Here is a 23,360-nt window from a genome sequence, read left to right as displayed (position 1 = left end):
ATATATTTAAGCACACTGGAGAGAGAACAGTTTTGAATTACTTAAAGGATGTTTATAAAAAGGTGTTATAAAACTAAGTTAATTTGGTATGTAATACAAAGAGTTGCATTTACCTAAAATTGGACTAATTTTAGTTTAGAAACTTTGTTTTTAATGTGCAATACAATAAGAATGGTTACCAGAGGTAATTCAAGCCACCGGAGCTTATGGTCACTGAGATCTCAGGTTAGATCTTGCCATACATGCCCTGACCACACAAAAGAAAGGCTAGGTGCCCCCTAAACTGAGCAACAAGCAAGAGAGATTCAGTGTAGCACAGACATCCTGCCCCAAGGTGGCACACACATTTAGTTAATACTGCACACTGCAATTACAAAGCAAGCTGAAGAGGTTTACAGGTAAAACATGACCACCACTTGTTTTCCCCCCACCTCCCACCCCCCCAGAGTTGGCCTCAAATACTGGCCATGACTGTTTGAATGGACTTACCCACGTTGAGCGCTTCTGCCAAGTCAGAGGTGGCCTGTGAAGGCATCAAAAATTATGCCAGTCTAAAAATTCTTAACTTTACATTTTACAGCCATTTGTTTGAAACTGTAAAAGAAAGAAATTTAAAAAGGAGTGTTTCTGGTATTAAAATGAAAGTTTAAATGGGCTGCAATTTCTTGAAAATGAGGCAATAAAAAGGCCAATTCTGACTGCCTACAAAAATCAAGCGCCATAGATGGTGAAAGAGACACTTAAGTAGCTTTCTAATCAGATCTCATTACCTTCTATATCCCATGCCATGTGAAAATATGCATATAGTTTGCCCAGTAAAATGTTATGAAATGGTGAGCAACGAACACAACTTTAGAGCTGCAATAAGAAAAATAGTTGCCTTTAATTCATATCATACAAAATAATTAATTTACTCTTTCACTGACCAAGTTTAACAAAATAATTGACAGTGACTTGAAATATTGTATTTTTGTAAAGGTTATCTATGGGGTACAAACAAAGATGTTTAAGGGATAGTGCAGAGTATATTCAGTAATGATTGCAGAAGTATTCCTGCTAACCCCAGTGTTTTAGTTAAGATGCAAGTTGCAAATAGTGAAAATCCAGAAAACTGGATCTGTTAAAAAAAAAAGTGAAATAGGTAATAAAATGCAGATTACACAGTTTTAATTCAATATTCTAGGTGCAGGTTTGGGTTTGTAAATATATGCTACTAATGTGTATCTGTTTCTCAAAAACTTCATTTTTTTTTCCATCTTTAAGCAAACATTTTAGTACTTTTCCAAAACATCTGAAAAGGAAATGTCAGTATTAAAAGTTGGATTGGAAAAGAGCCAAATTAAAAAAGATCCCAGTTAATATTTGTAAAAAAAGAGCAAAGTGTATATACAAAGCATGTGGTACTATGCAAGGAAAATTGAAGGTCCATCACTCATAGCTCATTCACAACTTAAATAATTCAATTTCAGTTCTTGTGCATCTTGTGAGGTGGAGCAGTTGCCAAGTTTGGCAGTTGTGCAATGCAAGCAGAATGTGTGAACCCAGTTTGAGGCACTTCACACACTGCAAGAGTCCTGGATGAGGAGTCACATTTCAATCAAAATGTTCTCATAGTACACAGGGATGCAACTAAGTGGGCCCTCTTGGTAGATGGAGGTGTGGATGATGTCGCAATCTCTCTAACAATTCTTCCTCGGTTGGTTCCTCCAGATCGCCTCTTAATTTAAAAAAAACACAACTCGAATTAGCCTACAGATATAATTTCTGTTAAGAGAAAATACTGGCTTGAGTGCTAGAGTTTTCAGAGAACAGTGATGTGCTGCTTATTGCCATTTGGCTATTGAGCGCTCTTCGTAATGGGCAAAAAAAACATTTTCCAGGACGTTTAGTGAAACATTTTTAATGGCAGGAGGGCCATTAAAAATATTACTAAGTGGGGGGGGGGGGGTTAGAAACCTGCTTTCCTCAGTGTTTTTACATTTGTTCGTCCTTCAAAATGGAAGAAAGGTATAGCTTAAAAATTTATTGACGAGTTAAATGAACGTATGAAAATAATACAGGAGAAGGCCAGTTGGTTTGTTAAGTCATGGTCACATCCAACCATGCACACCATTAAACACATCCCACCCCTGCACTCTTAGGAAAAAGAGTAAAAACCTTTAGGTAAATTCAGGGAAAAAAGCTCTACCATTAGGTGATCAAGCAAGCTCCAGCAGACCAGTGACTGGATTAATGATCATCATCCCATCCCCTACCTTCTTTAACTTGGCACATGTCTGCCACTCACAGGAATTCATTTTTTTTGGAACGCTTGCAACAAATTCACACACCACACATGCTGGTAGCTTATTCTAGAGGTCGATGACTCGGTGAAAAGTATTTCCTATCATCTAACCTAACTTGTATTTTCGTAACTTAAACTGACATCCTGTAGTCCTCTCCTGCTTGTGTGGCTCAAGTACTCCAGCAGCATGGACATAATTTAATCCCTTTGTTATTCTGAAGTCCTCAAATCATATCACCTCAAAGTCTACACGTGTCCAAAGTATGAAGCCCCAGCTCTAAGCCTGTCCTGATAACCAAGACTCTTTAAACTAGATATCAATCAAGTGACCCTCCTCTGAACCTTTCTAGGGCATTTATATCCTCACCATGAGGGGAGCAAAGCATAACACTATTCTAGATGCAGCCAGACCGAGGTCTTGTACAGAGATTGGATTGCACTTTTAGTTTTATATTTAATTGTCTGAGCAATACATTCCAACACCCTATTCACTTTTGTGGCAGCCTTGAGACACTGGTCATAGATCTTCAATGACTAACCCCCTTGAGCATGGTGTATTGGAATTGCCCACACTCAAATGCACCATGCTGCACTTATATGAAAACACCTGTCAGACACTGGCCCATTTCCCATTGCATCTAGATCTGCCTGAAACTTATATTTCTTTCATCCAAAGTCCTTACACTGCACATAACTTGGTGTCATCCACAAGCTTGCAGATCATTCCTCCGATGCCTTCATCTGGATCATTTATAAAAAAGGAGGAAGGCCCTAAAATGGATCCCTGCAGAATGCCACTAGTGACCAGCCACAAACAGAACTATCAACTATTTTCTGTCCACTCAAATGCAACCAATTAACCTAAGAAATAGGAGCAGGAGCAGGCCATCAGGCCCCTCGAGCCTGCTCAGCCATACAATATCATGGCTGATCTTTGACCTCAACTCAACTTTCCTGCCTGATCCCCATATCCCTTGATCTTTATCCAGCCCAATACCTGCCCACCAGATGCAACCTCGCTTGGTAGCTTTTTTGTACATTACTTCAAAAGCTGTTTGAAAGTCTAATTACACAGCAACCAGGCATTAACTTGGTTACCCCTTCAAAAACATTCCATCAAGTTAGAACCTCCTTTTCCAAAAACCTTGTGGTGCTTCCAACAGCCCCTGTTCTTTCAAGGTGATCATACAGTGCATCTCTAACCATCTCTTCTAGTAACTTGGCTATAACTGAAATGACACGAATGGGCCCATATTGTCCTGGTTGTGGCCCAATGCCCTTTTTAAAAATGTAGGCATCACATGAGCCTCTCCCCAGTCCATGGGCATAATCAGAGACCTCAGTTAGAAACTAAATATATGAGCCAGTGGCTCACAGAACAATCCCCATTTCTTGAAGCTCTCTATCAGGGCCATCAGCTCAGTCTGCTACAAGAGCTTCAATTCTAGAATGGACCATTTCCACATCCACTTTTAGCATCAACTGTATGCTACATTATTGGTAATGGACTGATGCAAAGTAGCCAGTTACAACCTCAGCCATATTGGCACTCTATCTGAATCTGCCCTGCAGATTCACTCAATAGTCCCATGCATTCCTTAAATGGCCCTCTGACTCCTAACAGCTTTAAAAAAAATCACTGCCTGACCTATGCATCAACCTCTTCTCCATTACCCTTTTAGCCAATCTCAGATATTGTTGCCCGTAGCTGAATACAACACCTATCTCTATTCTCATTCACTTAAAACCTGTTAAAATATTTACACTAGCCGTCTTAGAACATGACTAATTAACCATTTTGGTTTTGTTTCACCAAGAGTCTTTTTTTGATCGTACATGGCTTCTTTCCATAAAATTTAAAACTGCTTTGTGTCAGTGCTGCAATCATCCCCACCGAATAGAACTCCCCCAGTAAGCTTTATCCAAATCATCTACCATCTTTGCAAATTTAGCCCTTTACAATGGCATCACTGACTTGGCTGATCAACTTGAATCTAATGTAATGGCCACTGTTGCCAATTGTTCCCCTACATGAAGATCAGATGCCACATCAAGGTCACTAAGAATAGGTCCAGTACCCAAAAATGATTCAATATTGTTATTCAATGCAGTTAAGAATAAGGAATGAAGCATTTTTTTTTAAAAAGGCACATTTTAGCACATTGATTAGCACACCTCGAACTATGCAAGTGGAAGATGAGGACTGGTTTTCTTTTCTACATATATTTAAGGTACCAAATGTATAAACAGCATTTCCACTACAGTGCATCATACAAGTTAGTGGATCAGCACTCACCTGAACATATCCTGCACACTCATCTGGTATTCAGACTCCTGATCAGAGAAAGATGGATGGTAGCTCCGATCCCATTTGTGAATAAAGTTCTATATTCATTCAAAATAAAAAATGTACAGCAGTTGCAACATCCCCAGATCAATGCACCACATTAAACATTACACAGGGGGTATAATGAGCTGGAACATCAGTACAACGTAGGTTTGATGCCACACTCAGCTAATTTCAGACATCCCACACTCATGCGTATCAATAGGGGAGGAGAGTCACCCCTGACTGCTTTTGCATCCTCCTGGCAGCCAGTTCACAACAGCACTAGCCAAAGCCTGGAAGCATCAGACTGTCCTCTGGTACTGACGCATGCAGAGGGATTGGGGGAGAGAGAGCGTCGGAGAGAGGGCAAGAAAGTGTGTGGAAGGATATGTGATGCCCTCCGCCCCATTGGGCATGCTGTAAGAAAAAGATATTTTCTTTATGTGCACTGAAAATCTCAGGCTATAAACTAAGAACAATTGTGAAGTTAGTTCTTTATTCCAAGACATGCACTCATTTCCACAGCACTCCAGGGCAGAATTAGCTTTTAATTGAAAATCTGGAAGTTAAAATTGATCCTCTACAAGAGGCACTTTGTGAACAAATAAAAGTTTATGTAGTATGCAGTTTTTTCCTCGGAATTGCTAAACCCCCACACTTACCTCAAGAATCAAAGCCACAAAGAGGTTAACCCAAATGACAGAGGACACCAGCCACCAAGCTACAAAATAGAGCTTGGACCACCTGCAAGATGCAAAGACTTAATTTAGAACTTAAACATATCATGCAAAAAAATCTTAACCTAAAAGGCAACAATGTGAGGAAACGGGAAGAGAAAACGAACACATTCAAAGTTGAAACAGACTAATCAGTAAATTGAGTTTCTTCACAGCAAATCGGTTCTTGGCAACGACAGGTGAAGCCACAAAGTATGTGGTATCCCACAGAAATTGGTAGGAGGCCATTCAACCCATGCCAATGCTAGTTCCCCACTGGAGCTTTTAATTTCCTTATGCATTCCTCATACCCTTTAATATTCATCAAGTTTTTAAATTCAGTTTCCTCTTAAATATCACGATTGACTTGGCTACAATAGCTGCTTGTGGTAAATGATTGCACAGCCCAATAACACCCCCCCCCTGCATGAAAAAAAAAATTCTACCCCCTCCCATGTGCTAACCTGAAATTTATCCCTGGTTATTAATTCACCAGCCAGAGGTTACTTTTACTACTTAGCCTCCAGACTCATCAAATTGACAGGGCTTCAGATTGTGCAACACAGCATAGCAGTACCAGTGGAGAGGAGTAAATATTGTGTAGAGGTTTTGCTCCCCCCAATTTTAAGCCTATTTCATATTTTGCATGGCACTACGGCACTCTAGCCAAGCTGTTCCAGTACAGCTACAACTGGCAACAATCTGACAAAGTGGAAAATCGTCCAAGTACGTCCTGTCCACAAAAAGCAGGACAAATCCAATCCAGCCTACTCTCAATCATCAGCAAAGTGATGGAAGGCTGAGATGACAGTGCTATCAAGCGGCACTTACTCACCAATGCTCAGTTTGGGTTCCACCAGAACCACTCGGCTCTAGACCTCATTACAGCCTTTGATATAAGAGCTGAATTCCAGAGGTGAGATATGAGAGTGACTGCCCTTGACATCAAGGCAGCATTTGACAGAGTGTGGCACCAAGGAGTCCTAGAAAATTGAAGTCAATGGGAATCAGGGGGAAATCTCTCCAGTGGCTGGAGTCGTACCTAGCACAAAGGAAGATGGTAGTGGTTGTTGGAGGCTAATCATCTCAGCCCCAGGACACTGCTGCAGGAGTTCCTCAGGGCAGTGTCCTAGATGCAACCATCTTCATCAATGACCCTCCCTCCATCATAAAGGAAATGGGGATGTTTGCAGTGTTCAGTTCCAGACGTAACCCCTCAGATAATGAAGCAGTCCATGCCCACGGGTAGCAAGACCTGGACAACATCCAGGCTTGGGCTGATAAGTGGCAAGTAACATTTGCACCAGGCAATGACCATCTCCAACAAGAGGGAGTCTAACACCTCGCCTTGACATTCAACGGTATTACCACCATTATCAAGGGCGTCACCACTGACCAGAAACTTAACTGGACCAGCCACATAAACTGTGGCTACAAGAGCAGGTCAGAGGCGGGGTATTGTGGTGAGTGACTCATCTCCTGACTTCCCAAAAGCTTTCCACCATCTACAAGGCACAAGTCAGGAGTGTGATGGAATACTCTCCACTTGCCTGGATGGGTGCAGCTCCAACAACACTCAAGAAGCTCGACACCATCCAAGACAAAGCAGCCCGCTTGATTGGCACCCCATCCACCACCCTAAACATTCACTCCCTCCACATCGGCGCACCGTGGCTGCATGTACCATCCACAGGATACACTGCAGCGGCTTGCCATGGCTTCTTTGACAGCACCTCCCAAACCAGCGACCTCTACCACCTCGGAGGACAAGGGCAGCAGGCGCATGGGAACAATACCACCTGCACATTCCCCTCCAAGTCACACACCATCCCGACTTGGAAATGTATCGCCGTTCCTTCATAGTCACTGGGTCAAAATCCTGGAACTCCCTTCCTAACAGCACTGTGGGAGAACCTTCACCACACGGACTGCAGCGGTTCAAGAAGGCGGCTCACCACCACCTTCTCAAAAGGCAATAAATGCTGGCCTTGCCAGCAATGCCCAAATCCCATGAATGAATTTTTTTTTAAATTGAAAAGTGAGATGAATGCAGCAATAACTTCCACTTATACAGCATCTTTAACATAGTTAAACATCCCAAGGCTCTTCTCAGACAAAACACTACCCATCCTATGCATGGCCTTATCCAAATATACCACTGGTAAGTTATTATGTTGAAAGACTTCAGCATAATTTTTTTCATCACAACTTAATCGTCTGATGAAATTAAAATCTCAATTCCTTAAATAGGACTATCCAACTTAAGACACACAAAATAGAGCCAAATGTTTGTACCTCAGGCTTTTAGCTTGGTCAAAACAAGCTTAAGTGTAATTATTCAATTAATCCAGTAATTCTAACCTGATAAAATTAAATCTAATAAATAAAGTCAGATTCAGTTTGCTCGTACAAATCAGCCAGGGCTGTTTGCTACCCAATGCCATTCTTCAACTGCAATGCCTTTCAGTTCTCAATTTAGCCACTAGGTGGTGCTTCATGATAATACAATATTCTGCTTTACAGCAAGAGAAAGGTGGAATGAGGTTTATGGATTCTGGTGATCTCCTGGATTGTCCAGCAATCCTATCTGAGGAAGGAAGCAAAACTGGAAAAGTGGAAGCAAAATATAAAATTAAAATACATCAATGCAGACAACTGTTTCAGTCCCAATTACAGTATGTTTAAGCCCCCCCCCAAAAAAATCAGATTTTATTGGGAGAACATGTTTATCAAACTTCAGAAATAAATCAGCTATTCATGTTTCAATGATAACAACTTTTAGATTTGAGAGACATGCACTCAACTCATGGAGATGGATTCTCTGCACCGTTGCCTTTGGTCTCCAGTTGTTTCCCCTCAAATGTTGTACTTTAAACCCACAATTTCTAGGTCAATGCTGGTTTTAAAAAAAAGTTAAAAGCAACTGTTGTCTCAAACACAATCACTGCTTTTCCCCAGACCATGACACTGGGGTTTAGAGGGCTGAATTATGAGGCTAGGTTGCATAAACTTGGCTTGTATTCCAGAGTATAGGAGATTGAGGGCTGATTTGATCAAGGTGTTTAAAATGTTAAAAAGGATTCAATAGGGTAGATAAAGAGAAATCATTTCCTCTGGTGGGGGAAATCAAAAATTTTGGGTGAGGTGGGGGTGGGATGGGAGAAAAGAAAGACAATTGTAAAATTACAGCCAGGCCATTCACGAGAAATCAGAAGGCATTTTTCCCCACACACAAAAAAAGTTAGTTCCAGATTTCTACTATCTCCTTCTAAAGGCTGTGGATGCTGGGACAATTGGAGCTTTCAAGATGGAGATGGATACATTTTTATTGGGCAAGGGTAAGGAGGGATTACCAAAAAGGTGGGTCAATGGAGTCAGAGGTAACTAATAGCTCACTAATGTGTTCTAACACCTGCATTCAAGTACCACCAGTGCTCTGACTTCTCCTAGCACTGCAACTAAGCTTACTCTCTGGGCACGGTTGAATTTTTGAGGCAGAAAGGGCTGACATTACTGAACATCCAATTTTTTCTTTAAAAAAGCTTGCTCCCGCCTCCAAATAAAAAAAAAATGAAAAGGAGTCAAGTTTTTTTAACATTAAAAATGGTTAGATCACAAACAGTAAAATCAAAAATGGACATGACAGACACACAGCCAAGGACAGTATGGGACAGTAGAGAAGAGGGGCAACAGGGCAAGGAGAATGCAAGTAATCATTTTTAAAGTCACTTTCACCAGGAGCTGAAAATTAGCAAAGCTACAATCAAAAAGGAAGTATCATTTCCTTAGACTGGTCTGCAACTCAGCATTAAAATGTTTTGAAGATTAGGTGGCACTCAAGAGTGAAAGTCAGACTCCATTTCTCAGAACTGCTGATAAAAACTTTTTCTAACACCAACCAAATAAACACATTAAAAAGTCTACTTACGGACTTGCGTATCTTGAAAAGACATCCAGGAAAACCTGCCAGTTGTTTACCACCATTAGATTCCACAGGGTGACCAAAGCAGCCTGCAACAAAAAAAATCTTGAAATTATTACAGCCATTCTTCCACATGTCCATATTTTTTTAGGAGGAGATGTACACGTATCAACATCAGGCTTTGCTTCATTATTCCCACTCTGAACATCTCAAGGTTGCCATTAAATGCCAAGGTACAAGCAAGTTATTTATTTCTGGATCGATTTCTAGCATAGAGTTATGCTAGACAACTTACCGCAAAGTCATCAAAGTTGTTGGGCCAATAATCCAGCTGTTCATAGGTGCCACACTGAAGTGTTATGTTTTCTAGTGAAATGTTTACATTCAGACTGTTAAAGCAAAGAAAGCACAAATACCATCAACTTCAATTTTAGAATACACCGTACGACCCATCACTTACATGTCTGGTTAATTGAGGATTTTATCTAGAATTAATAAGAAAGACAGAGTACATTGTGTTGCTTCAATTAGTCATGCATCTTGTATCAAGGGTGGAGGACAACAAGGAAAAAAGCATTACTACAAAAAGGTACAGCAGCAAATTTTAAAAAGTCTCCAAACTTTAAAAAAATCTAAGGCATTCAAGCTGTAAATAACTATTTGTAGGCCAAAGGGGGCCTATAAGTCCACACAAGTTACACCTGAATGGAGTCTGAAAATTTTTAATGTTTTTTTTTATTTTAAAACTTAACTTTTAAAAAAGTTAAACAAAACTTGCTGCCTTTCATCTTCCCTTCCCCTCTTTTTTGGAGGCGGGAGCAAGCTTTTGAAAAAAGGGTGTTCAGTTAGGTCAGCCCTTGCTGCCCCCAAAAGTTGACTGTACCCGGAAAGTAAGTTTAGTCACGTAATGCTGCTCTCCCAATGGCTCAGCTAGGGTAGCTTCATGGGTCTATGTTAAGTCAGCTGAGGTGACAGTAAGGGCATCACAATTGGCCTCATCATTCTGGAGCAAGGAGGGGAAATTGGAGAGGGTTCCAGATCGCTATTTTATGACCTCAGCTGGGAGTACACATGTATGATCACTGGATGAAGCTAGGATCAGGCTCAGCTGGGAGTACACATGTATGATCACTGGATGAAGCTAGGATCAGGCTCAGCTGCAATGTACCCCATGATCAAATAGTCACACACACCCCCATGAATAATGGCCACTTGTGCCAGCTATCAGGGCAGCCAGAGCCAATCATGCAGTCAATGCTTTCAAGAGGGATGGGGAGAAAATTGGCATAAAAATGTTGTTCCATAATTTTTTTTTTTAGAAAAAACAAGGTGTAACCTAGTGTACAATTTCAGTTTCTTATCTGCACAATCAAATTCCCAGTTTAAAAATAACCACCAGAAAAAAATCATTTGCACCCAGATTGAAACTTGCCTCGAGTTTGTTGAGTTATGGGGAGCAGGTATTTTGTCTTTAAACAACACTATACCAACAATTGCAAAAACATAGTATGCAACCTGTAACAGGGAAGAAAACAGTACACGATCAGTAAAATAAGCAGCAAACTAGGTTGTAAAAAGTTATTCTACATAGTCATTATCAGAAGTTAATTTCTCCATCATCAAAAGTTTATTCTAGTTTATATTCTGTTAAGGCAACACAATGTGCAGCATTTGATCATACAGGGCATTTATTTTCACAATGGTAGTCAACTGGGCATCACTAAGCATAAACTCCCAGTCCTCCCAGATGCATGACACCTCCTCTAAAATGGAGAGTGGAGCAATTTCACAATTTATTTAGTGGTTCTCTATTCTCACCGCTCCAAGTATTGGACAATGCAACTACCTTTAATTTTGAATGTGGTGGGAACGGAGTTATTCTTTGAAAATTTGTATCCTCTGGCTATAGGCTCATTAACCTTGTAGGGTCCCAGAGTTTGACTTGAACTCACAGGCAAACCATCAACCAATTGAACCAAGCTGACTGGAGACAAAAAGCAAAATAAAAAAACTGCAGATGCTGGAAATCTAACAAAACCAGATAATGCTAGAAACACTTGGCAGGTCAGGCTGCGTCTGCAGAGAGAATGGGCCATTTAATATCTTGGGTGTGGACAGGTATTAATACAGTCAGAATGAGGGGAGCGGAACATAGATCTAAAAAAGACAAACCCAGGAGATGAATCAGGAGTGAAATGGTCAGTCAAATAATGGACAAAAACCATGAAAAACAAAAAAACTACAGATAAACAGCATTTAAAAGCAAAAAAAGGTACAGGGCAGAGACGATCCTTTTACCTCTATTCCACAATAAACCTAGAACAAACCGAAGTTGTTATCAGCCATCATCCTGTATTTCCATAATTAAACTTTATTCATACCACAAGCATGCATCTGAGCTCGATCAGGGTTCAACTTCAAATGGAAGAAACTCCTGAAGTGGAAAATGTATTTCATAACCTGACTTTGTTAGTGTCTCATGTCCTTTTCCAGCAGACATAAAATGCATTACCTGCTAAACAAATGAATGATAACATTACTCAGTTTATGAAAAAATTTTGGCCACTTACCACAAGAATTCCAGCAAAAGCTCGCAAATTCTTAATCAGATCGAAGAGACTGCCAGCAACTAAAGCCATCAACTGGAAAATGCAAACAGTAAATGGATAAAATATATACCCATCGTAAACCATTCCACACCACTAAAGATTATTTTTTATATAAATAGACAAGCACTATGCAAATCCTTCAGGTTTCATATCCCACATGTCTGCAATACTTCAGGAACCAACCATCTTCAATTATTTCACTACTGATTGGAGGTTGTGGAACGATCTAGTCATATACATGAAAACGGCAGCATGCCAGTGACAAGGTTTCCTAGTCAAATCTAAGGCTACAGCACCGAGCCTCAGTATTAGTTTTTTTGTTTAAGAAATGACAAATGGTTCCTAAAAGGGTTTTGAGTCGAAGTATCCCGATGCCCTCGCATATTAATTAACCTGGTGAACTTTTTACATCAAATAGAATTTTATATTATACAACAATATGGCAACGAACAAAGCTGGGCTGTACATGTGTTCAACAGGGAGTCCAAGTCACCAGAATTTATTTACATCAATACAATCTGCTAGATTGCAAGGGGACACAGAAGCTCTGCAACTGAAAAAGTGACAAATTTAAGAGTTTAGGCACTACAGAAAATTACTTAACTACTACTCCACTTAAATTTCTCCAAGTAGGTGCATCATTTCAACAGAATATGCATTTACTGGTCCAAAAAGTGTATACACAGTACATAAATATGAATGAAAATTCAATTAGAACTCATGAAATTATGTTCTTACAAAGGTTTAAAATGTTCCAGCATGTGTATCTTATTTTCAGAAATTCCTTCTACAAAAATACTTCATGCAACAGTGATTCAAGAGAATATTTTGATCCAAAAATCACCTTGATATTGGGAATTATCCGAAGGAATCGGAAAACAATGAGCATATTCGCCATCCGAACGGTTTCCCAAAGGGAAAGCAATCCATGCAAATCCGGATTCCTGCAGTGAGTCAGATATGAAGAAAGAATTCCAAAATTACTTCAGACACAAACTTCCTTATTTGTTTTGGTTTGCGGTTGCTGACAAGACAGACATGTACTTGGGCATATTTACTCGCCAATGACTCCCATAATAATCTTCAGGGTGATGGAGTATCGAAAGTTTCCTTGGAAATTGCTATTTCCAAAAGTACTACCTCATACAAGACACCTTTTTAAAAACTCAGATGAAAAGACAGTTACAAGACCAAAATGGATTGTATGGGGAGAAGGAAAGAGGCAGAAGTAACTTTAATGCAGAATACTAACTGCAACCACCTTACTCCCCAATCTCTTAACGGAAACCAATTAAAGTGAGAAATCTTGTTTTTCTGTTGTCTTGCAAGAACCCAGCACAAGTGAGAAATGAGTTAAAACAACAAAAATATGACCAATGCTCCCGTTCCATCTTGCAACATGGAAAGTGCTGATACAAAGATTGAAGTGGAGGCTTTGAATCAAAATGTAAAAGAATGTGTCCCACTGACATTCAGCATTTAACACTAGTCCAAAAACAGGTTTAGGCCACTTTGTCAGTGTTCATTAAGATAAATTAACAAATTGGACAACATAATTCAAGACCAAAGACTTCACATTTCAATAATCCTAGCAGGAAACCTACTGACCACAAAACTGTCGATGTCAAAGTTCCCAATTTTGTTTTTTGGCAACATGTTATTTCTTTTGAGTATTCTAGAAGAAAACAACCTGATGTGCAGGCGTTTGCAAGAACTTAACACGAATGGATACAATTTAAAGATAACATTCGGTAACTAACAGCATTTTAAAATTCAAAAATGGTTTGGTCTTTAAGATGAAGATGCCAAAACAGACATTTAACATTCTATAATTCAACTTCAAAAATCTAATACTGAACTTTTTTTTTAAAAAAATGAGAAGACACCAATGCATTTAACAAAAAACTAATTTCCCACAGTATTAAAAATAGCCAATATTTAATCTTCTGGAGAATTTCTTCAAATTTGACAAGTACAATAAAACTATAACAGCAAGAGCTCCCTTTTCTAAAATTATGCTCAACACAGTCTGTTAGAAGGATAAGTAAGTGTGCAGGAAATGATTTGAAAGTAGAGATTGCAAGTTATGTACATCTTCTGAAATGTTATACTAAGTTTCTTACTTTAATTAGGACAGGACAAAACTAATTTACAAGGTGAAAATATATCAGGATCAAAAACATACCATCCTGGATGAGGGAAGCCATACTGTACAAGAGATGATAGTTGCAGAACCTAAAAAGTTTTTAAAAATCAGTTTCTGCTCACAAAAATCATTGGTATTCATCCTATTGTGTTATAATCATACTTCCAGTTGGCCTAGTCACACCAGGCCTCTTTCAAGTAACTCTGGATAGCAAACGGAGCAGTATAACTTATGCTTCAAACAACCAGATCAGTTCTTTAGTCCATCTCAGCCAGAGAAAGCATTAAAAAGAGAGAGACATGAAGGAGCAGTGACTAACACCATTATTTCAGTATCATGCATTCCAAAGTAACACTTTTTAAATTCATCAGCATGGCTAGCAGTGCAAATGATCCATTACTGCATCATTAGCAGATGCAAATTTTGCTCCCAAGTATTCAGAACTTGACTTTCATGCTGCTCAGCAAACTGCTGTGATCATTTGTTAAAGAAAATCAAATTGCTGCTCTTAAGTAGATGAAGTATAGCCAGTATAACGCAGGCAAAACATCTGGACCAAACCTGCTATTAGCATAAAATAGACTCAGTCTTCAAACTAGTGAAAGTGTCACATAATCTTAATCTGTTAATGTAAATTAACTACTAGCGATAAGGTCACAAGTTTAAAGTTTATGTCCATTGACAGCCAAAAAGAACAGGACAATGAATACATTTTGACTACTACAGGGAAATATTATCTATTAAGAAAAAAATTAGTAGACTTACCAGTAGTATTAGAGTTAGCAGCCCATCAAATAGATTGCTTTTGTATGAACAATAACCCTTAATTCCTAAAGCAAAGATTTTCAATGCCATTTCCAATAGGTAGTAGAGGACAAAGGAACCATTCACAACCTGGAAAATCCAAGATGAAGAGCAAAAAAGTTTCCATCAATATGGCCATTAAAAAAAAATGAAATAAAAACAGGAACTGCTTGTTTTCCAAAAAGCAAATGGATTTCTTAAAAGCAAAACTAGACTTACCCCAAAAAAGAACCCATCACGTTCAGAAATGGGTTTCTCTGCATCAAGTACCAGGGCAACCTGTTAAAATATTGAAACAATTAAAATTACATCCATTAACATATTAAAGATCTTGCATTACTCACACTTTGTCACCATCTTCCATTAGAAATTCCGATGCATGAAGACGAGTCACATTGTAGTTGCACCCATCACCCAGTAGGGGCACTGAAGCACCATTGACAGGAGGATGAAATTACAGCGTGACAAGTTCCCATCGGCAGTTTCCATTATAAATGTAGGCATACAAATTCATAATGGCAAAGTAAGAATATGGACTGAATTACATCTGCACACCCTGTTTCAATTACCCCCACCTCCACCATTGCCCGGACTCCCCTACAAAATGACACAGGGTCTTGACTGCCCACATGTAACACAGATAAAGTACTTGGTTTTAAAAAGTTTTGGCAGTTAAGCTCCAAAATGACATACAAGAATGTGTGGAAATTGAAAAATTTACAAAGCCTTTGAATCCTGATGGGAGCCAGTTTTCATCCACAGCTTTCAGAACATACAAACATTTCGCACCACTTCACGCCACTGACCTGGCAAAGATTGCTCAAATTTCCTTCACATGATTCGTTAAGATAATTTGTGATGCAGAATTAGAGACTACACTTCGATTTCTGAACTCCAATCTTTGCTTTTTACAGTTCTTCCTTTTACCAGCAAGTAAGGTACCATGAGCAGCTTAGGACACCAGCTTTTATCATAGAATCATAGAAGTTTACAACATGGAAACAGGCCCTTCGGCCCAACATGTCCATGTCGCCCAGTTTATACCATTTAGCTAGTCCCAATTGCCTGCACTTGGCCCATATCCCTCTATACCCATCTTACCCATGTAACTGTCCAAATGCTTTTTAAAAGACAAAATTGTACCCGCCTCTACTACTGCCTCTGGCAGCTCGTTCCAGACACTCACCACCCTTTGAGTGAAAAAATTGCCCCTCTGGACCCTTTTGTATCTCTCCCCTCTCACCTTAAATCTATGTCCCCTCGTTATAGGCTCCCCTACCTTTGGGAAAAGATTTTGACAATCTACCTTATCTATGCCCCTCATTATTTTATAGACTTCTATAAGATCACCCCTTAACCTCCTACTCTCCAGGGAAAAAAGTCCCAGTCTAACCATCAAGTCCCGGTAGCATCCTAGTAAATCTTTTCTGCACTCTTTCTAGTTTAATAATATCCTTTCTATAGTAGGGTGACCAGAACTGTACACAGTATTCCAAGTGTGGCCTTACTAATGTCTTGTACAACTTCAACAAGACATCCCAACTCCTGTATTCAATGATCACTAAGTCGCCATTGACCTCACTACACCTTAGATGGATCGACGTTCAAGCAAGTTATGACATAATATATAAATTGATATGGACGGAGAGCTGAGGAGTCCAAATAACAGTGTGCACCATCAAACATGCCATTCCAGCAAATTCAGGCCCAATGTATAATTGCTGGACGCTCATCAGTTTTCATTTTTTATGTATGAGGTTGGATGGAGCTGCATAAGCAGTGCTTACGTATGTACCGGCAGAGACCGTGGTCCCGAAATTCCTTGGGTCATGATTCTGATATGCCCTCCAGCGCTGACCCCACCGGAGTTTACAGGGCACCTCATTAGCATTGGGCAAGCAGGTGCAAGCGCCACCAAGGACACATATCTGGCACCCACCTAACCCATGCCCATGGAAACTCTGACTTTGTTACGACATTGAGAGAAATACAGAAATCAATTTGTGCACAGCAAGGCCCCACAAACAACAATAAGATAGATGACCAGATATATTGTTTTCAGTGATATTGGTTGAGGGATAAACACCGGCCAGGACTTCTTGCTTATCTGGTCATCCTGATAAATGACATTTGTTAAATGCCTAGCACACTTTCCATTTCAGATACCCTACATAAAAGCCTTTCCCACAAGAAAAGTTGGCTTACTTACAAAAATGCAAGTCAAGTGCACCGCAACTATTAGGTTCCCAACATAATCAGCGAAGCGGTGGCTGAACACAATCTGGAGCTTTTGTAGGAATGATGATCGATATACTGGCTTTGGTGGGTACTGAAAGGAGATACATTTTACATATTTCTTGGTTTTTCCTTTCTACCCAAGCTTGAATTTTACAATTTTTTTTTCAAAATCTTGAGGTATTTACTTAATTTATAGTCCTGAATATTAAGTCACCTTGCAATGCTTCAAAAAAAAAACAAAAGCACTTAAAATCAGAGCAATTTCATTATATTCATTCAATACCCATACATTTTCTCAGAAGTCATTAAAAAGACAGGTGAAACCACCTTTAAGTAATAGGTTAATAAAGATGCTTCTATTTAAAATCAAATTACATTCACAGGACACTATAAAACAGATACATCAAAATAATCCTACATTACATTTGGTTGCTGTGACTACACAAATTTACATGTTTACATCCCATAAACAACTTATGAGTTGGGTCATTTTTTTTTATTCTCAGGATTTGAGAATCAGCATAGGCACGATCGGCCAAATGGCTCCTCCTCCATTATAAAATTCTATGATTCTATTCCCTAACTCTCCAAGCTCATCTTAGAGCAATTACCAACTCCACTCCTGAAAATTATCAATTCACTGGAGAAGTTGGAGATTGTGAGCTATTTTTATGGCAGCATATAAAAGGGAAGATGAAGATCACTTCAAAGAAGGCATCCTAGGAAATTTGTCTTAATCAATCACAGTACTAGGACAACCAATTAAGTGCCAACATTTTACTGGACTGTGTTTCTTGGTCACCTATAATCAGAAAAGATGGCACAAACAGGCTCATTAAACACATGAATACACTGATATAGACTTCATACTAATGGTCAATTATATCAGGATTCCAAGCCCAGGCACTGAAAGCAGTCCGAAACCTAAGCATGCAAACAGATTTATTTAAATTCCATTTGTTCACATACCTCTTTCATTCTCTCCTTCTGCAATTCATCAAAGAGGGCTCGAAATTGCTCTACTGTAACACAGTCATGAGTAAATGCCTTTGCTTGCTGCAAAAAGCAAAAGAAATAATATGCTCAGTTTTGATGGCAATTAAGTACTGTTCGTAAACTTGGAAAATTTTGCAACACATTTCAATTGCCTAAAGAGATTTTAAAGAGCAGAATTATTTTGGGATTCTAGCATTCCATATCCACTGAACACCTGTAATTAAAAGCCTCTCTAATGGTGACAGACAGCTGTTCATCGCTACTATACACCAGTCATTCTTTTGAGAGCAAATTTAATCAATTCTCAGGCAAACATCGAGTTCCTGGGACTGTGGTTGAAGCCAGCGTCAAGTTTTCTTCAAATTACCCCAGCCGCCCTCCCCCCACCCCATAAAAAAAGTACTGCTTCATGATATAACTCGTCGTCACCCAACATGCATACTTCCAGCAAGGGTTAGTCAACAGTGATCAAGAGCCAAAATCCTGACCAATTTTCTTCTCCAAACACAGGGCTGCTGAGGCCAACTTGAACACCTTAAAGCTTTCCTCATGCAACCAGCTGACTTAGAAGATAGAGGAATTGAGCCTGGGACCTTCTAGTCTATGTTTTCCAGTTATAACTGAAATATCATGTTTGCCAACGAGCCTTCCCAGTTGTGGAACAGGAGAAAAACAAAAGCAAGGTGAAACTGAAATTTCAACCTCAAGTGAGAACAAGAACATTTAGATAATCTTGCACAACACTTCAAAAATATATAGGATTTCATTTGAATGCTTCTCTTCCTTATTTCAGGAGTTTCTCATCCAGTAAAGAAAATTCAGTTCTACAAAAGTAAAGTTTGTTCACCTTAATAATTTCTTGCTTGTGCAATGAAGACATTTTCACTTTCTGCAGGACTTGCAGCACAGTGTTGGTGCTTACAGTCACACTACTGATTTAAAAAAGAAACAGAAAGATTGGCTATTTGATAATTGCATTATAGGTTTTAACATCAGTTTCCATTCCTGCCACAACATAGAAATGCTGAGCTTCCAACCCCATATCCTCTCCATCACAGAGACTGCCTGCTTTCATCTCCAACATCCCCATCTCTGGCTCTAACCCCATCTGCTGAAACTCTCATTCAGGTATTTTTCAACTCCAGACTCAACCATTCCAATACTCCGTGTCCCCCATCCTCCACCAACTTCATCTCATTCAAAACTCTGCTGCCCATATCCTATCCTGCAAAAAAAGGCCCACTCCCCTAGCAGATCAGTCCTTCCTGACCTACAGACTTCTGGTTTCCCCCAATTTACATTCCCAATTTAAAATTTTCATCTTTCACATGCAATGTACAATATATTTGACCCAACAAGTCCATGCTGGTATTAACGCTCCACATGAGCCTCCTGCCTCCCTACTTCATCTAACCCTTTCAGCCTATCTTTCTATTCCTTTCTCCCTTGTCTATGCTAGTTGCCTCAACTACCTGTGTAGCAAGTGCCACATTCTAACTGGTCTCTGGGTAAAAGTTTCTCCCGTGTTCCCTACTGGATTAGTGACTATCTTATATTTATGGCCCCTAGTTCTAGTCTCCCCTGCAAGTGGAAACATCTTTTCTATGTCTACCCTATCAAACCCTTTCATTATCTTAAGACCTTTATCAGGTCACCCCTCAGTCTTCTCTTTTCTAGAGAAAGGAACCCCAGCCTGTTCAATCTTTCCTGACAGAAATGTTCACAGTACTCCAAGTATGGCCTAACAAAGGTTTGAAACAAGTTTATTGTAATTTCTCTGCTTTTCATTTCTATCCCTCTAGAAACAAACCCCAGTGCTTTGTTTGCTTTATTAACACGTGTCACTACTTTGTGATTTGTGTATCTGTACCCCCTGCTCCTCTACCCCATTTAGACTCTCATTTTCCAAGAAGTATGTGGCCTCCTTCTTCCTACCAAAATGTACCACCTCACATTTATCTATATTGAAATTCATTTGCCAATTACACACCCATTCTGCAAGTTTATTTATGTCTTCCTGTATTTTGTCAGTGCTCCTCAGTATTATCTACACCCACCCCCACACACACACAATTTGGTGTCATTTGCAAATTTTGAAATTGTACTTCCGTTGAGTCCAAATCGTTGATGTAAATGGTGAAAAAAGAGGTCCCAGCACAGATACTGGTGGAACACCACTTCCCACCTTTTGCCAGTCTGAATAACTTCCTTTAACCCCTATGTTTTGTAGCCAGCCCTGCTACCCATTCTACTACTTGTCCCAACTCCACGTGCTCTGACCTTCAATAAGGCACCGCATGGTAGACTCGTGTCCAAGGCCTTTTGAAAATCCAAGTATTACATCTACTGCATTACCCTAGTCTACCCTCTCAGGCACACTGAGCCAAAGATCTTTGCTTAAATTCTATCATGAACTCAACTCTCCCCATCACTAACATTCTCCAGCCCTACAACCCCTCTAAACTTTATCAAAAGCAGATCAGATTATGTTAGTTATGTAACGTCCAGGTTTCTCCAATTAGTCAAAAATTGTAATATTCACAGTTACCTACAAGTCAACATCCATATCATGAAACGTATGTAGTGCATACTATTTAGAAAACCAATTAAAATCCTTTTGACAATGGAATATTTCAAACATCATGGGATATGTTTTGAACATGTTCCCTTGCGAGCTCTACAAACACAATGATTTTAAATAATCCCTTGAACAAAGAATTTACTGATAATGATAATCTTACATAGAACCAGTTCTTCCAGCTTTGGTTGGACGCTCACAACATAACACCTCAAATGCAGCTCGAATTCCCAAGCATCTTCGAATGATAGATGTCTGAATTGAACTCTGAAAATGAAATAAAGTACTGTACTTTTTATATATTTACATAAAGTCTAGAGTAGAAAATGCTGGGTGGAGAATCTGTTCTACTACTTTCCCTTAAAAGTTCCTCCACTTCAAGCTTAGTTCCACAAAAATAAGAAATGGCAGCAGGAGTAGAAACGTAGAAACATAGAAAATAGGTGCAAGAGTAGGCCATTCAGCCCATCGGGCCTGCTCCGCCATTTAAAATGATCATGGCTGATCGTCTAATTCAGTACCCTGTTCCTGCTTTTCCCATATCCCTTGATCCCTTTAGCATTAAGAAATATATCTATCTCCTTCTTGAATACATCTAATGACTTGGCCTCCACTGCCTTCTGTGGTAGAGAATTCCACAGGTTCACCACCCTCTGAGTGAAGAAATTTCTCCTCATCTCTGTTCTAAATGGCATACCCCATATCCAGAGACTGTGACCCCTGGTTATGGATTCCCCATTCATCAGGAACATCCTCCCTGCATCTAGTCTGTCTAGACCCGTTAGAATTTTAGATGTTGTTTTGATGAGATCACACCTCATTCTTCTAAACTCTAGTGAATATAGGCCTAGTCGACCTAATCTCTCCTCATACGTCAGTCCTGTCATCCCAGGAATCAGTGTGGTAAACTTTTGTTGCACTCCCTCCATGGCAAGGACATCCTGCCTCAGATAAGGAGACCAAAACTGCAAACAATACTCCAGATGTGGTCTCACCAAGGCCCTGTACAACTGCAGTAAGACATCCCTGCTCCTGTACTCAAATCCTCTTGCAATGAAGGCCAACATACCATTCGCCTTCCTAACCGCTTGCTGCACCTGAGTGCTCACTTTCAGCGACTGGTGTACAAGGACACCCAGGTCTTGTTGCACCTCTCCTTTTCCCAATCTATCACCATTCACATAATAATCTGCCTTTCTGTTTTTACAACCAAAGTGGATAACCTCACATTTATCCACGTTATACTGCATCTGCCATGTTCTTGCCCACTCACCCAACTTGTCTAAATTACATTGGAGCCTCTTTGCATTCTCCTCACAGCTCACATTCCATCCCAGCTTTGTGTCATCTGCAAACTTGGAAATGTTACATTTAGTTCCCTCATCCAAATCATTGATATATATTGTAAATAACTGGGGCCCAAGCACCGATCCCTGCGGTACTCCACTAGTCACTGCCTGCCACCCGGAAAAAAAGACCAGTTTATTCCTACTCTGTTTCCTGTCTGTCAACCAATTCTCAATCCATGCCATATTTCCCCCCAATCCCATGTGCTTCAATTTTGTACACTAACCTCTTGTGTGGGACCTTACCAAAAGCCTTCTGAAAATCCAAATACACCACATCCACTGGTTCTCCCCTATCTATTCTACTAGTTACATCCTCAAAAAACTCCAGTAGATTTGTTAAGCATGACTGCCCTTTCATAAACCCATGCTGACTTTGTCCAATCCCATTAATGCCTTCCAAGTGTTCTGTTATCACATCTTATATAATAGACTCTAGCGTTTTCCCCACTACTGATGTTAGGCTAACTGGTCTGTAATTCCAAGTTTTTTCTCTCCCTCCTTTTTTAAATAAATAGTGGGGTTACATTTGCCACCCTCCAATCTGTAGGAATTGTTCCAGAGTCTATAGAATTTTGGAAGATGATCACCAATGAATCCACTATTTCCAGGGCCACTTCTTTTAGTACTCTGGGATGTAGATCATCAGGCCCTGGGGATTTGTCAGCCTTTAGCCCCATTAATTTCCCTAGCACTTTTTTTTTACTAATACTGGTTTCCTTCAATTCCTCCCTCTCACTGGACCCTTGGTTCCCTAACATTTCTGGGAAGTTATTTGTGTCCTCCTTTATGAAGAGAACCAAAGTATGTGTTTAATTGTTCTGCCATTTCTTTGTTCCCCATTAGAATTTCCCCCATTTCTGACTGTAAGGGACCTACATTTGTCTTCACTAATCGTTTTCTCTTGAGATATTTATAGAAGCTTTTACAGTCAGTCAGTTTTTATGTTCCCTGCTAGTTTACTCTCATACTCTATTTTTCCCCTCAATCTCTTTGTCCTCCTTTGCTGAATTCTGAACTGCTCCCAATCCTCAGGCTTGCTGCTTTTTCTGGCAATTTTATATGTCTCCTCTTTGGATCTAATACTATCCCTAATTTCTTTTGTAAGCCATGGTTGCGCCATCTTTCCTGTTTTATTTTTGCACCAGACAGGAATGAATAATTGTTGTAATTCCTGCACACATTCTTTAAATATTAGCCATTGCCTGTCCACAGTCATCCCTTTTAGTAAAGTCCCCCAATCTATCATAGCCAACTCGCACCCTCGAGGGGGCCCCGCCATTCACTAAGATCACGACTGATCTACTTCAACTCCACTTTCCCCATATCTCTTGATTCCCCGAGTGTCCAAAAATCTAATCGATCTCAGTCTTGACTATATTCAGCAACTGA

General features: G+C 39.7%; 1 protein-coding gene across 5 annotated transcripts in view; it reads right to left on the bottom strand.

Moving 5' to 3' along the window:
• Positions 1–864: 864 nt before the first annotated feature.
• Positions 865–23,360, bottom strand: part of tpcn2 (two pore segment channel 2) — a 54,720-nt gene continuing 32,224 nt past the window's right edge. For all 5 annotated transcript variants that reach the window (XM_067994127.1, XM_067994130.1, XM_067994126.1 and 2 more), the window contains 15 exons: positions 20,786–20,889; positions 18,892–18,976; positions 18,018–18,104; positions 17,020–17,139; positions 15,030–15,089; positions 14,772–14,900; positions 14,046–14,095; positions 12,705–12,804; positions 11,822–11,893; positions 10,684–10,766; positions 9,547–9,640; positions 9,258–9,340; positions 5,276–5,357; positions 4,581–4,669; positions 865–1,717 (listed from right to left, as the gene is read on the bottom strand). In XM_067994127.1, coding sequence (XP_067850228.1) covers positions 1,630–1,717; positions 4,581–4,669; positions 5,276–5,357; positions 9,258–9,340; positions 9,547–9,640; positions 10,684–10,766; positions 11,822–11,893; positions 12,705–12,804; positions 14,046–14,095; positions 14,772–14,900; positions 15,030–15,089; positions 17,020–17,139; positions 18,018–18,104; positions 18,892–18,976; positions 20,786–20,889 — 1,326 coding nt within the window. In that variant the 3' untranslated portion in view covers positions 865–1,629. The remainder of the gene's footprint in view (positions 1,718–4,580; positions 4,670–5,275; positions 5,358–9,257; positions 9,341–9,546; positions 9,641–10,683; positions 10,767–11,821; positions 11,894–12,704; positions 12,805–14,045; positions 14,096–14,771; positions 14,901–15,029; positions 15,090–17,019; positions 17,140–18,017; positions 18,105–18,891; positions 18,977–20,785; positions 20,890–23,360) is intronic.

The sequence above is a fragment of the Heptranchias perlo genome, chromosome 12 (assembly GCF_035084215.1).
Source record: "Heptranchias perlo isolate sHepPer1 chromosome 12, sHepPer1.hap1, whole genome shotgun sequence".
Classification (NCBI taxonomy): domain Eukaryota; kingdom Metazoa; phylum Chordata; class Chondrichthyes; order Hexanchiformes; family Hexanchidae; genus Heptranchias; species Heptranchias perlo.
Note: the sequence above shows the minus strand (reverse complement) of the source record. Positions and strands in the feature narration are given on the sequence as shown.